The 15,548-nt window shown below is 45.0% G+C and overlaps 1 protein-coding gene across 1 annotated transcript in view; it reads left to right on the top strand.

The window, feature by feature from the left end:
* The first annotated feature begins 312 nt into the window (after nucleotides 1–312).
* MAF (MAF bZIP transcription factor) overlaps nucleotides 313–15,548 on the top strand; it is a 62,534-nt gene continuing 47,298 nt past the window's right edge. Inside the window, 2 exon segments of the mRNA XM_040075540.2 lie at nucleotides 313–1,476; nucleotides 1,478–2,017. Coding sequence (XP_039931474.1) covers nucleotides 929–1,476; nucleotides 1,478–2,017 — 1,088 coding nt within the window. The 5' untranslated portion in view covers nucleotides 313–928.

Below are 15,548 nucleotides of genomic sequence, written 5' to 3' on the forward strand. Positions count from 1 at the left end.
GCTCGCCCGCGGGCGCGCACGGTGCGGTGCGGTGCGGGCGGAGCGGGCCGGCGGTGGCCGAGCCGAGGCCGGGCGCGGTGCCGGCGGCCAGGAGGGGGTTAAGCGGGCGCTGACAGTCAGCTGAGCCCTGACTGACAGCCCGCAAAGTTTCCCTGTCGCTAGACTCTTATGCTAATGAGGCCGGGCGCCGAGCGCCCATTGGCCCGGCCCCGAGCCCGTGTCCCGCCTGACGTCACGGGCGCTATAAAACTCCGCAATGCTTTAAACTCTCCTGCCGGATCAAACCTTTAAATATTTTTCATCTTCTTGCTGTAGCTTTGAGGCCGAGTTGTTGGTTTGTTTTTTTTTTTTTTTTCTCTCTCTCTCTCTTTTTTTTTTTCCTTTTTTAAACTATTATTATTATTATTTTGGTTGCGATACAGACTTTGATTTTTTTTTTTTTTTTTTTGCCTTCGCTCTCTTTCCCTCCTCCCTCCCCCGATGAACCTCTCTCCTCGCTCTGCACTTTGCACGAGAGAGCCCAGAGGAAAGGCACCATGAAGTGTTAAAAATAACAAAACAAAACAACAACAACAACAACAAATTTACTCGCAACAACACCAGCTAACACTTCCAGCTGCGGTTCGCGAGCTGCGAAAGAGAGCGAGAGGAGAGAGAGAGAGAGAAGGGAGGGAGAGAAAAAAAAAAAAAAAAACCCTCTATGCAAAAGGCGAATAGCGAGAGCCCCGCGCTCTGATGCATCAGCGGAGCCTCTGCGAGGGATAACGCGGAGCGGGAGAGGAGCCGCCGGGGCGGACCGGAGCGGAGGCAGAGCAGGAGAGCGGAGCGGAGCTCGCCAAAAATCAAGCTGGCTCACCCGGTGGCGACTCAGAGCAGCCCCCTCGCTCCCGGAGCGCACCCTTTCTGGAGGACTCTCGGCAGCAAAAGGATGGCATCAGAGCTGGCGATGAGCAGCTCCGACCTGCCCACCAGTCCCCTGGCCATGGAATATGTTAATGACTTCGATCTGATGAAGTTTGAAGTGAAAAAGGAGCCGGTGGAGACCGATCGCATTATCAGCCAGTGCGGCCGCCTGATCGCCGGGGGATCGCTCTCCTCCACCCCGATGAGCACGCCCTGCAGCTCCGTGCCCCCGTCCCCCAGCTTCTCGGCGCCCAGCCCCGGCTCCGGCTCCGACCAGAAGACCCACCTGGAAGACTACTACTGGATGACGGGGTACCCGCAGCAGCTCAACCCGGAGGCGCTGGGCTTCAGCCCCGAGGACGCGGTGGAGGCGCTGATCAACAGCAGCCACCACCCGCTGCCCGGCGCCTTCGATGGCTATGCTAGAGGGCAGCAGCTGGCCGCGGCCGCCGGCGGCTCCGTGCCGGCCGAGGAGATGGGCTCGGCGGCCGCCGTGGTGTCGGCGGTGATCGCCGCGGCGGCGGCGCAGGGCGGCGCGCCCCACTACCACCACCACCACCACCACCCGCACCACGGCGGCGGCGGGCGGCGGCGGCGGAGGCGGCGGGCACCCCCACGCCGCGGCGCCGGGCAGCGCGCCGCCCTCCTCCGCCTCCTCGGCCGCCGGCTCCGGCTCCGGCGGCGGCGGCGGCGGCGGCGGCGGCGCCGGGGGGCTGCACCACCCGCACCACGGCGGCGGCGGCGGCGGCGGCGGCGGCCTCCACTTCGACGACCGCTTCTCCGACGAGCAGCTGGTGACCATGTCGGTGCGGGAGCTGAACCGGCAGCTTCGGGGCGTCAGCAAGGAAGAGGTGATCCGGCTGAAGCAGAAGAGGAGGACCCTCAAAAACAGGGGCTATGCCCAGTCCTGCCGCTTCAAGAGGGTCCAGCAGCGGCACGTCCTGGAGTCGGAGAAGAACCAGCTGCTGCAGCAAGTGGAGCACCTAAAGCAGGAGATCTCCAGGCTGGTCCGGGAGAGGGACGCCTACAAGGAAAAGTACGAGAAGCTGGTCAGCAATGGCTTCAGAGAAAACGGATCCAGCAGCGACAACCCTTCCTCTCCAGAGTTTTTCATGTGAGTTCCCACAGCCTTGCCACCTTAACTAAAAGTTCTTCGTGTGAGTTGTTGTTGGGGGCTTTGCTAGAGCCACAACCCCGCTTGCCACCTTCTTTTACCTTTTTAAAAAAAAAAAAAAAATACAAACAAAAAAACTCAAAACAATTTTAAAACAAAGTTGTTTTTTGGGTTGGTTTTTGGTTTTTGTTTTCTTTTTAAGGTGGGCTGGCTCCGTGTTGGCCAACCTAAAGTTCTACATGAGTTGCCTTTCTGTTTATTATTATTATTATTATTATTATTTTTATTTTTTTTGTGGGGGCTTGCTGTTGTGTTTTTTTTTTTTTTAGTTTGAAAGATTCAACTCGCCACCAACTCAGTTCTTCATATGAAGCTTGCTCCTCTTTGAAACCTGCCATCCACATTATATATATATATATATATATTTTTAAGTTCATGAGGTTTTTTCTTTTGAGCTTGCTGTGTCCAAAAAGTCTGATTTTTTTTTTGCCATCCTGAGTTCTTCATATGAGATTTGAGCTTTGCAAAAAGAAAAAATTTAAAAAAAAATTAAAACTAAACAAAACAAAAATACAAAAAAAAAATAAAAGCAATGTGAAAATTTTAGACTCCAGCTTGCTGAGTTCCATCAGTTTTTAGCGTTGTTGTGCAAAACTAGAGATATGCCTAGATCAACCTGCCAAAATCAAGCCTGCATCAACCTTCGGTGTGTTCATGTGAGTTTTGGCCTTAATCTGCCAAACGTGAGACTTTAGTCTGCCATTAGAATCCCATACTCATCTCATGCATTACGCTTGCTATTTTGTCTTAGCAACAATGAACTATAACTGTTTCAAAAGACTATGAAAAAAGAGACATTATATTAATAAAAAACCCTGCATGCTGGTCATGTATGGTATAATTATTTTTTTTTTTCTTTTGCTTGGAAATGGACTTTTGGAGACTATTATGGCATGGCATTCATCCTTTTGTTTTATTGCCTCATCACTTTTTTGGGTTGAAAGCAAAAAAGTGCAACCTTTGATCTTCCTCCTCCTCTTCCTCCCATTAAAGTTTGCATCTGCTCTAAAACTGCTTTGAGTTACTCAAAACTTCTGACTTCCTTTTAAATGCACTGAAGCATTCCCTCTCAAAAAACCTGCCAGAATGGATTTTGGTAACCTAATGTGGCAAAAAATAATTAAAAAACCAAACAAACAAACAAAACAAAACCACAGAAAGAACTTTGGAAATACATTCAAAAACAAAATTCATATCCCACTTGGGGGGGACATTGAAACCATGCTGTTGCCTAAAAACAGTCTAAAATTAATTTTAAGTGATCTGCCCCATTTTTTTTTTCCTTTTGCATTTGGTCATTGTCAAATGTGGAATGCTCTAGGTTCCTAGTATATAATTTAATTCTAGTTTCTGTCATCTGTTAGCCCAGTTAAAATGTATGCTACAGATAAAGGAATGTTATAGATAAATTCGAAAGAGTTAGGTCTGTTTAGATGTAGATTTTTTTTTTTTTTTTTTAAGATTGATGCACTAAATTGTTTACTGTCGTGATGTAAAGGGGGGTAGAATTTGCAACGGGACTGTTTTAAAAAGTAGTTTATGCAGCATGTGCTTGCAACTTAAATATAAGTTGGGTATATGTAGTCCTTGCTATACCACTGACTGTATTTGAAAACCAAAGTATTAAAAGGGGGAGGCACCCCTGTTTATATCTATAGGGGTATTTTACATTAAAAATGTATGGGTTGGGTTTTGGTTTTGGTTTTGTTTTTTTTTTTTTTCAAAATTGAAGTATTTGGGACTGAATTGCACTAAGATATAACCTGCAAGCATATAATACAAAAACAACAAAAAAAATATTACGAACCTGTTTAGAACGCTAATACAATTTATGCAGTTATAAAGATGGCATTACTGCACAGTTTTAAAATGATGCAGATTTTTTTACAGTTGTATTGTGGTGCAGAACTGGATTTTCTGTAACTTCAAAAATTCCACAGTTTTAAAGGCAATAATCAGTAAATTTTATTTTCAGGGACTGATATCCTGTCTTTTAAAAAAAAAAAAAAAAATGGAAAGTAAATCTTACCACAATAAATATAAAAAAATCTTGTCAGTTACTTTTTCTTTTACATATTTTGCTGTGCAAAATTGTTTTATATCTTGAGTTACTAACTAACCACGTGTGATGTTCCTATGTGCTTTTCTTTCATTTTCAACTCTATGGTTATATCGAAAGAGAGAATAATCTACAATAATAAACTGCATTTTTTTGATTCCGTACTCAGTTTCTTAGTCTGTAGTTCAAAGTTCCATAACTGCGAGCGCAGTGCTTCAGCGTGCTGCCTGCCGAAGGGGCGATGCTGACCCACGAGCTGGACTCAATAATGTTCAGGAGGGGAGAAGGAAAAGGATAGCTTCGTGTAGAACGGAAAATTGTCACCCGCTAGGACACAAGTTCTCTTTCAGGTAGATGAAAAAACATGAGCTTTCAGGTGCTGCTTCTGACTTCTCAGTAGTGCAGTCAGGGCAGTTTCAGTGACTCAGATCACCCCACCAAGTTCTAGGAGATCTCAAAGGGGAGGTCTGCTTAAAAACCCGATGACACGATATGGCCCTGTATTTTGATTGTTTTATGATGGAGTGAAGTGAAAGAGAAGACTTCACATCCTCTTATCATCTGATCCCAGCTAAGCATGCCTGAGTCTCGTAAGAGATGACACTGCATCAGATTTGTCTTGTCACAGAGCCACTTAGCGCTAGATTGGAAGATTTCTTACCATTTTGGTCCATACTGCCTCATTTTTTTTTCTTTTCTTTGCTTTTTTGCCCCTTTTTTTTTCTTTTATTTACCCTCTGGATTTTTTTTTTTTGTTTTGGGGTGGGTTTTTTTTTGTTTTGTTATGTTGTTTTTTCTTTTGCTACAGGCCTTAGAAAGTCCAGAAAGAGCTGAGGAGCGGAGAAAAAAAATCCAAAGGACTTCCTCCAGCTTTTGAGAGTTATTTGTTCTAAACAATCAACCCCAAAGGTTAATGTGCTAGAAACATTCAGGTCTCTGAGCCCCTCTTCACTGCAGCTCCCCATGTCAAAGGGCATTTCAGTTCTGAAAGGCTTCTCAAACGCTCGACCCAGTTCATTTAAAGCCACCTTTCCCTGAGAGCCTCCAGTGTCCGTCGGCAGAGTGCTGTCCTGCTCTCTGAATGGCTTTATCTGCCCACTTTCTGTGGGAGGCAGAGGCCTCTCCAAAGGATGCTCCAGCCTTTCCAGGATGGGGGGTTTATCTCCAGACCCAGGCTCATAAACCAAACACTTTTTTCTTCTCCTTAGTGTTTTTCCCCCCTGCTGCTGATGCAACTTCTTCCTAGCAGTAAGGTCATCCCTCCTGGGTGCTGGTGGCGCTGAAAGAACAGGACCTGTTGCCATCCCTTTGCCCAGCTGGTCCAGCCCCTGTCAAGGGTCGAGCTGCAAGGTCAGGGTGTGGTTCTGAGCCCCTCTGCAGCACCTGCACCTGCGATATTCTGTGTCAGTGGGCAGTGGCTGGTGCTGGAGGTCACTCTGCTCCTGCTGAGGTCCCTTTGGCGGGGATGGGCACCAGCCTCTCTGTTGGTGACAGCAGTGGCTTGGTCTCTGAAGCTGATGCTATGTCTCACCCCTCCCCAGTGACAGGGCACCAACCTGCCCTTTGACATCTGACCTGCTGTTGCACCAGGGTTTGAGTAATGGTTCAAGCTCCAGATTCTGGTTAATTTGAGTTCCATTTTCTGGTTAATGTGTAATCTGTGGGTAAACTGGTTACTATTGGCTGAGCTGGGAATTATCTCCTCTCATAAAAACAAGGCTGCTTGTTATTTTGTCCCCCACCTTCCCTTCCCTGACTGAGCCTTTACCGATGTCCAGGTGTTTTTGCAGGGGCTCACTTAGAAGCTTTGCTCTTGCCCTTGCTGAGAGCAAGGAAGGGAAGGGTCAAGACCTGTCATCAGCAGAGCCCCTGCTGAAGTTGGGCTGCAGCCGCCAAGGGAGCACTGAGCTCCAAGCTACCCGGAGCAGGACCACTTCTGGTCCAGCCTCATCCTCACACCCCACTGTCACTTCAGGCTTCCTTGCAGTCAAAATTAGGAGCAGGCAATAGGATTTTAAAAGTACCGTGAATTGACTGAGTAGTGAAGTGTGAGGAGAGCACTGCCGCCTCCCTGAAGTATCTTCTTTCGCGGAGGAAAAAACCCAAACATCCTATTTGAGTGATTTGAGAGATAAGAGAAAACCTTCCTAGAAACAGACTTCCTAGAATAGGGTGACAAAGAGAAAATTACCATCACACCCCCAGCCTGAAAGGAGAAAAAAGCTTTCTTCCAGTTTGGCATTGTGATGACAATCTTGCTTTGCAAATTAAAAAAAAAACAAAAACAAAAAAACCCCAAGCCAAACAAACAAACAAACAAACAAAAAAACTCTGCAGCCTTCCTTAGGCTGCACTTGAATTTCAGCCTGAAAAACACCAACTAGCCGGCTGAAGGGGAAAAAAAATAGGTACACATTTTAATATTCACTAAAGCAAAGTGAGTATTGGGGTTCTCTGTATGAGTCATTGCAGGGGAGTGCCCACCTTTGCCGCAGGACTTCTTGCTCAGGACTAATTGGAACAGCTCTGCTCTGAATAACCTACATTCATTAATCACCCCTTGCTTGACTCTGGCCTCAATCCTGCTCTCATTGAACTCAGAGGTGCAATTCCTGCGGATTTCAAAGGGGAGCAGGATCCCACTGTTCTCTCACAGGTAAAAAGCGGGTGGAATGCTGCTTGAGCCAGGCAACTGGGTGTCCAAAGGTGCCCGTGGTCTTAATCTGCCCATCACTAACAACATCCTATTGTTCCCGTAGTCCTATAGTGCCTTCCCATTTATTAACTACATTGCAAAGAACTTTCATGTGACCGGTGCCGGGAGATACGTGCATGGACAGCGGCCCTTTGCTGGCTGGGAAATGGTGTGCACTGAGCCTCCGTCCCCAGCCCACCTTACCCCTAAGCGTTTTTTATTTCCACCCCCAAAAACGAAGCACATCCCTCTCCTGCCCAGCCTCCAGGCTTCTGCTGAACAGAGGCTGAGAGTATTTTTGGTTTTGCTATAGCATTTTCCCTGCTTGAAAAAATGTCATCCTGGACTGAATCCTAAAAAAAAAAGACAGAAAAAGGGAGGGAAATATCCCAGTCACACCAGTGCATATTTATTTTCTGAACTATTTGTCCCTAGGCATGCTGTGAGAAGTGCCCGTTTGCAAACTGTGTGGGGAGAGCTTCTATTTATTAGAAAGTCTTCTTCACCTTTTTAAAACAAAAACACCAGCGCTGAATCAAAATGTCACTTGAAAACTCCCCCCACACGAAACATGGCAGCAAGTTTTTAGTTTAAAAAATGAACTTTCCCAGCTCTTTTTTTCTTTTCCCTTCCGAAAGCTTTTGTGCAGCTGTTTCCTCCCCCTCCCTCTGCGTAGTGTGTAGGAAGTTCTTGATCTAGAATCATTCATAATTTTAATACCAATTTCTATTTGACATAATATACTAATATCAGATAGAGAGTGTAGCTGCTTCCTGGATTTAGGGAGGAAATGATGCATATATCAGAATTATCTGCTCAGATGCCAGAACTACATTGGTGTCATTTCAGCATGTGCTGTGTTGAAAGGAAATCCTCTGTATTTATTGCTCCGATCATCAGAGGAGCTAAATGGACCCACTGTTTCTGACACCTGTTCAGATGGCTGAATTTAAAATTTCATGCAGAAAAAAAAAAAAATCCTGCATACTCCAATGTTAAGAATTAAGGGGTTTTTTTAATGCACTTTTTCCCTCCCTCTCTCTGAATCACTGTGTTGTGAGCGGCTGCCGTGAGGCATGGGCATTCTAGGGGTAGCTATGGAGAGTGGGATAGATTTTGTTTGCTCAGCTCCGACAAAACCCAATCCTGCTTGTACACACACACACACATATACACTGGCTGTAACCAAATGCTTCAGATCTCTGTTTTAAGTGCAAGTCTCGGTATGAACAACATGATGTAGCATACCCCAGAACGTGGCAGAGGTGAGCAGCCAAGAAAGAACTCGCCTTTTTGGGGTGGAGCGTAGCACTGAACCACTTCATAATTTTAAGGCTCCTCTAATGAATTTTTTGGGGCACAGCAGGTACAAATCAATAGATTAAGATACTGTACACTCTTGCTGCATCTAATTCTTGACTGCCTGAAATTGCGGGGGAGGACTGGGAATAACATTTGTCACTCTGAGGGCTGAGTGCATTCGGATTTGTGAGCTCTAAGCCAACACAATGCAAAAATAGTCCAGGATGTGACTTAACTTTTCAAGTGAAAAGCAAAAGGCCGGGATCTGCGAGGCTGTAGTTGGCAGACAGGCAGCTCCATCCCGAGCTATCTATCACCGTATCGGGTTGACCCGGCACAGTGTGACAACATCTCCGTGCCCTCGATGCATGCTGCCTGTACTTCAGCACTCTCTGAAATGATCATTTTCGTTCACTATCGCTGCACCCATTTTTTTCCCTCCAAATTCTGGCTTTTAAAACTGTGTCACTTGCAACACACAGTGAAGTGTGCAGGCCTGTAATCGTGGTGCAGTGAGTGACGAGTACAGAACTTGCCCTGCCTCTCTCCTTGCTTGTTTTGAAGCCCTGTGGGCTTTGTGACATGATTTTCTCTTTTTTTAAATTAATAAATGTCATGTTTTGTAATGCATCTCAATACAACATCTTACATAGAAGGAATCAAAGCGATTCCTAGATTGCTAGAAGTGGTGTTTCCCTTCCATGCAGAAAAAAAAAAAAAAAAAAATCCCCAGTAAATAACAAATCGAGCAGCGTCCTCAAGTTTCCAGTGGGGGTAGAGGATGGAGTGTCCCTGCGTGCTGCTCTCAACTGTTAATTTATAAAGACCCACAGTCCTGAGCAATGTTCCCCAGCTTGTCCTGATACAGCAGAGATGCCAATGGCTGTGGATGGAGGCGTCGAGCCTCAACACCCTGTTCCAGCAAAGGCTCTGGCGTCTCCCTGATCCCTCACTCCTTGGGGTCTGCATTAAATCTGGGTGTCCCTGAAAGGCTGCAGGGACAGCGGGGTCAGTGCCCACTCACCTTTGCCTCCCTGCCGGCAGCCCGGCACCTGCCTCGGCCGGGAGAGCAGCAGCCCTGGGGAGGGTTCTGGCATGGATTTTCACATCCCTGAATGCCCCGGCCCGGGGCTGTCTGTGCAGGGATGCAGCCCCTCCTCGTCCCTCACGGCACCGGGGCCGCGGCCGGCGGGGTGGCTCGGGGTGCGGCCGGGCCCCCTCAGGGGCTGCCCTGAACCCGGCCCGGCCCGGCCGCCACGTCCAGGGGCACAGCTGGGCACAGCCCCCGGGCGGGCACAGCTCTGACCCCGGGCACAGCCCCTGTCCGATGCCGGGCACAGCCCCTGATTCCGGACGCAGCCTCTGTCCGATCCCGGGCACAGCCCCGGGCGGGCACAGCTCTGACCCCGGGCACAACCCCAGATCCCGGGCACAGCCTCTGTTTGATCCCGGGCACAGCCCCTGATCCCGGACGCAGCCTCTGTCCGATTCCGGGCACAGCCCCCGGCCATGCGCAGCTCTGACCCTGGGCACAGCCCTGTCCGCGGGCACAGCCTCAGAACTCGGGCACAGCCCCCGGCCAGGCACAGCTTTTACCCGGGCACAGCCCCTGTCCCCGAGGGCTGCCGAGGCCGCTCAGCCGCTGGTCCCACCTCATCCAGGTGCGGAGAACAGGCCCCGCCACCCGGGAGCGTCGGGAAGGCGAGGACTGCATCCGCTGTTTGTTTGTTTCTTGTTTGTTTCTCTAAATCCCATCCCTGCAACAAAAGGGGAGTCTGGGCGGAAATGTGGATCCGTCTGGCCGCGCATCCAGAGCGGAGCTCCGCTTGTCACCCGGCGGCTCCCGCGGGCCGCCCGGCCCTAGGTATGTCCAAAGAGCACTTCCCTCGGCTTTGGTATTTCCCATTCTTTTTCTTCTTTTTCTTTTTCTCTTTTTCTTCTTTTTCTTTTTCTTTTTCTTTTTCTTTTTCTTTTTCTTTCTTTTTCTTTCCTCTTCTCTTTTTCTATCTCTTTCTCCATCTCTTTCCCTTTTTCTTTTCCTTTCCCTTTTCCTGTTTCTTTTCCTTTCCCTTTTCCTGTTTCTTTTCCTTTTCCTCTCTCATTCTTTTTTTTTTTTCTCTCTTATTTTTCCTTTCCTTTTTCTATTTTTTCCTTTTTTTTTTTTTTTCTTTTCTTGAATTTTCCGCCTTTCCTTCTTTTCTTTTTCCTTCATACCTGTGTGCACACAGAGACAAATCTAAAGCCAATGGCAATCAAAGGGAGTTTTTAAAATTATTTTTTGGATCAGGCCTCGAGTTCTCTGCAGGGAGCGAGAATGGGAGCAGGCAGGATTTACATTTCATGGCTTTTAAAGAATCTGAAGTACGGGAACGGCATTTGCCGAGGCTGAGTTTCACAAGTCTGTGTGGATGTGCCTCGGAATGTGTATATGATTAAGCTTAAAGCCCTCTTCTGTAAGAAAGCAGGCAGATTCCCTTTCCTGCGGCCTGAGCCCTGCTTCTCCTCTTTTGAAACAAAACTTCTTGCCAAGGCCTTGGCAGTGGGATGTCACTGCTGAAGGGGATGGAATCGGGGTGTTGGTGCTGTCTTCCAAAGCTGAGGTGTCTCCACTGCGAACAGCCCCTGCTCCCCTAAACACTGAGAGCCGTGACAATAAAAATGAGCCTAAAATTGAACCAAACAAGACCTAGTATTTTTTTTCCTTTCCCACCCCTTCCCCCCAACTTAACTGGTTCCAAACTCCCTGATGAAAGCATTTTAATATGTAGGAAGAGCTGCTGGAGTCTGCAATGCGATTCAGTGTTCTGGGGTGTCGGATGAACAGATTTCTCCTTTCCATAGGGTTTCCTCCTGCAAAGTCATTGTAGAGGAGGGAATTCTGTAAGATTAAATCTGGTTAAAATACTATATTCATGTCACACCAGATACGGTCTCCAGACTGTGCACAGTCTTTCAGCTTCCTTTTTTGTGAAATCCTTTTAAAACAGCACAGTATAGTGTAGAGAACTTATTGAAGTATAACTCTCTTACACCAACTCTGTCAGATGAAATGAAGGAAAGTGATCAGGCTTCTTAAATTAATAAATCTGCTTAGTGTCTCTGGTTGCCTTCACGCTCTTATTGTCTTTAGCTCTTTCCTTATTAATAAACTGATGGTTAAGTAAAGCTGCTAAGTGAAGCAATGCACCTTGTCGGTAGAAAAGGGTCGGTGCCTCCTGTTCCAGGTCTGCTGTGCTGGGAATGGGAGTGGGTTTAGGGCAGGGATGGCCCCAGAAAAGACTAAAAGCAGGCTGACCACATCAGTTTCTAGATGCTCCTCAGGTGTGAGGCTTGAGTACCTGTTCCTCTCAGCCTCCTGCATTAACAGCAGGATGAATTAACCGATTGGCATGAAAGGAGAGGTCGTCCTGAAGAAAATGACACCAAAGGTCCACGGGAGTCATTTGCTTTTAGAGATCCTGGGCCAGGTGCCAAGTATTGCATTTATGGAAGCATCATCCCCTTTCTTAAAAAAAAAAAAAAAAGCCACAAACAAACAAAAAAACCCAATGCCCCCCCCAAATAAAAAAAAATAAAAACCCAACCAAACTCCAAACCTGAAAGAAAAGAAAACAAACCAAAACAAAAAGGCAACATTTCTTTCAGTGGCATGTGGGGTCCTTTCAAAGAGGGGGTTCTTTCGAGTGGACCTTTGGGTGGGCTGTGGGTCAGGGATCATTCAGCTGGCTCTAAACTTGCCTCCCACTTTTGTTTTCAGACCTGCAGAGCTAATCTGGACTAAAAATGCTGGAAAAGTGCCTGTAGTTTGTCTTGCCTTTTGTTTTTTTTTTTATTCAAGTCGATCGGGCTTGTGGTTTATTCTTGCTCTGATTGTGCTGCACGGTTACAATAAATGCATGGAGCTCCAGCATTCCTGCAGGCGCTTCATGGGAAGTATATGTGTATGCCTGTGCATGCACACTCAGGGAGAGAAAGCTGATTGTAAGGGACACAACAAAATATCCATATTTAAGAAATGTGGATTGACTCACTGACTTATCTCACTTATTGTACAAAGATTCACTCTACGTTGAACTTTTTTTTTTTTTTTTTTTTTTTTTAATTAGATTTTAAATGTGTGTTGACAGGATGAATTTGTACAGTGTGAGTAACTGTGGGGAGAAATGACATCTCTGCTTTTGTTATTAAACTAGTGTCTTGAAAATAATGGAGTGTGTACAAAAATTGATTATTACTTTGCCAATTATATTAGTGCAGCTAATAAAAATCATTAAGAAAAAAATACAGAAAGCTACACACTTTCAGATCTTAGAAACTAATATGCAATGGTGAGGCAAAAAATACATGTTTTTAAGGTAATTTGCCAGTAAGAATCTCCTGTTATTAATGTGAAGTAAATAGTAGATGTGCGAGCTAGAAATGTTTCACTTCAAACTGTGTTCATTTCTTCTTCACTCAGTCAGAGTTAATAAACATTACAAGAGACTTTCTAAATTTAATTTAGGATTTGCATATAAAAGGTCCTATTCTGTACCATAGTGGCACAACAGACAGGCTTTGCGACGTTAAATATTCCTTTTAATAATAGTTTATTTTAATGTATTTACTAAATTAGGTACCCGAGAGAATCATCTACAACGGTGATGTGAAAATCCCTGTTACCTGAGGTCAAAAATAAAAGGTATGTTTTCCTTTTCATTAGCAATTTGCCATATTTCAGCAGGGGTGGTAATTTCACTGCTTTGTTTTCTGCTGCTAAGACGTTGCTTTTTTGCTCAGCCCTGGGGAGCCGGTGACAGGCTGCGGTGCAGCTTCCTGGGCTTTTGGGTGAGGCTGATTTCAGGTGCCTACAAGAACCACTTGCAATGATGGGGCTTTGTACTTTTGTCAGCCAGGCAGCTCTCCCGTGTCCCACACCTCATATATAATCCTTTGCAAATGTTTTCTTTCTTTTTCTTCAAATGCTGGCGTTCAGACATCAGCTACGGGGATTAAGGATGGGTCTTCTGAAGATCTCCCTCAGATCTTGATGAAAATCATGAGTCTGTGTTAGATGACTTCAGTGCTTACAAATTACAATAGAGTTTAATTCACAGCACTGTTTTCCTCTGGAAATTCATGTTCATTCAATCTGTCAACATTGACTAAAAAATATGCCGCTAATGAAAATGTGGGAATTAAAACTTTCAATCCTTTCCCCTGCTAGACTCAAACAGGCGCTTTATTTTTTTTTTTTTTTCCCGTGGAATCTGACTTTTATTGACCTTGACTATAAAAATACTAAGTGGGTTAAATGAGCACCAAGGTTGCAATGACAGATTCCTGTGTGAATTTTTTTATGAAACCTCCTATTTTAGTTAAGAACACAGGCTGCCATACAGCCTGCCACGCTTTGATCAACGGTTAAGTGCTGTTAAAAGCAGCTGAATTTTATTAGCTCATGGAATTAAGCTTGTTTAAATAATAGATTTTTTTTTAATCTTTTAAAAGAAATGTAAATAATAAATTAAAATAACATATTTATTTGCTAATTTTGAAAATAAATTTAAATAACAGATTTATTATTTAAAATTTAAGTGAGGGTGAGGAGGATATAATTGATGCTCTAGCCTATTTATTAAATGGAACTGTGAAGAGTTTTTGATGGTGTATGGGCTGTAGGAATAGGTTTCTCAGGGAGCACTACAGGACCTTCATTTTAAGCCTGATGCTCCTCTTCCCTGACGAACACCCTGGATAAGGTTTTGCCCACATTGCATTTTTTTTTCTATTTTTCATCATTATAAATGAGAGGGAAACCAGACCACTTGGGTTTTGGGTTGTGGGGTTTTTTTTGTTTGGTTTTTTTTTTTGTGTGTGTGTGTGTGTGTGAAAACTTAGAGTGCAATATATTGTGGGGGTTTTTTTGCAAGAATAGAGCCAAGTTGCAATCAGCTGAAGGAAATACACAAAGTGTGTATTTTAATTGCAGAGGTGCAGAACATGTTTCTTCAACTTGCTCCTAGGGAAACATTTCTAATTTCAATAATCCCATAGAAAAATCTGCCGTGTTTCCTGTACTTAATATCTGTGACTATCAGATTTATATACATTAGTGATATTTATTCTTTTTATCCATATAATAAAAAAGGAAATATTTTTCCCTTATTGACACTTATGATCTCACGACTTTCTTAGCCTGCTGTTCTCTGGGACAATTCCTTGTGTCTTCCTTCAGTATTCTGTGGTTATATTTTCATATATTAGAGACAAAAAAAACCAACAAAACAGCCAGCAGCAAAATCTGTTAGTTTTAAGCAAATAGCTCTTGGGTCTCAGAAGAGTTAACAAACTTTTACGGCAAGGTTCAGGCAGTTCTGACCCCTATGGTAATATTTCATCTAAGGTTACTGTTGGGAGAGAAATCAAATTTCAGCTGTGAACATGATTGACAGGTGAAAGCAAGAGAGAGAAAGACATCTGGTCAGATGGGGAATTTGGGCAGGAGAAGGACAATTCAGGGAAGTGTCTCTGTGATATTAGGAATAATAAGCTTAGATATGAAAACTCCTATCCTCCACGCTGTCTGGAGGAGAGCTCACTTGGTATTCATGGAGGTGGCTTGGTTGGGGGAATTTAAGACTTTACATTTATAGTAGTGGACAGTAGTCTCCATGGTCTGACTTACTAACTTGGCTCCTTTGAAGGAATTATGTTATTTCTGGCCAGCTTTTAGGATTCAAGGCCATTTATTTAATGACTGTGACTGGAATATTTGGTGGTTGCTGGTTAAGAGGTTCTCACCGTGATGTCCCTGGCAGGTCAGGCAGCAGCAGTGATGGTGGAAGCCAGTGCTGGTGTCGCTCCATGTCCTCCCACTTCTGAGAGCTTTCAGAGTAAGCACTGCAGGATGAATTTTATGTGTATGATATACACTGTTATAACAGCAACAAAATTAGTTTCTACCCCATATAATACCACGAAGGGCTCATTGTGGTGTTTTACAAAGCAACTGTTATTTTCCAAGGGCTGTGTTTTGTCTTATTCCAGCTCCCAGCAACACCAGCTAAGGTCCCTTACAACACATACGAAACCCCAGGTGTATTTCACTGTGCTTCAGTGTATTTTATTTAGTGCAGAAAATCTTTTCCGTCCTCCAATGTCATGGAACCAACAGGAATAAAATATCCCTCTATTTCCTGATCAGCATGATGATGCTGGAAAGTAGAATTTGCTTCTGACATAAAAAATTTAGCCAGTCTTTTTCTTAAAAGGGGCAAGAAAAAAAAAAAATCTGTTGGATTTTGTTGCTGTGCATAACAATGTTTCAGTTTGCAAAGAGGCTTTGAAGGACTTTTTTAGACTTTTTTAGGCAGGATGAGACAATGATGGACCCTGGGATCTAAGCTGCATCCTAGGTGAGAGGAGAGATCCTT

Source organism: Hirundo rustica, chromosome 11 (genome assembly GCF_015227805.2).
Source record: "Hirundo rustica isolate bHirRus1 chromosome 11, bHirRus1.pri.v3, whole genome shotgun sequence".
Taxonomy (NCBI): Eukaryota; Metazoa; Chordata; class Aves; order Passeriformes; family Hirundinidae; genus Hirundo; species Hirundo rustica.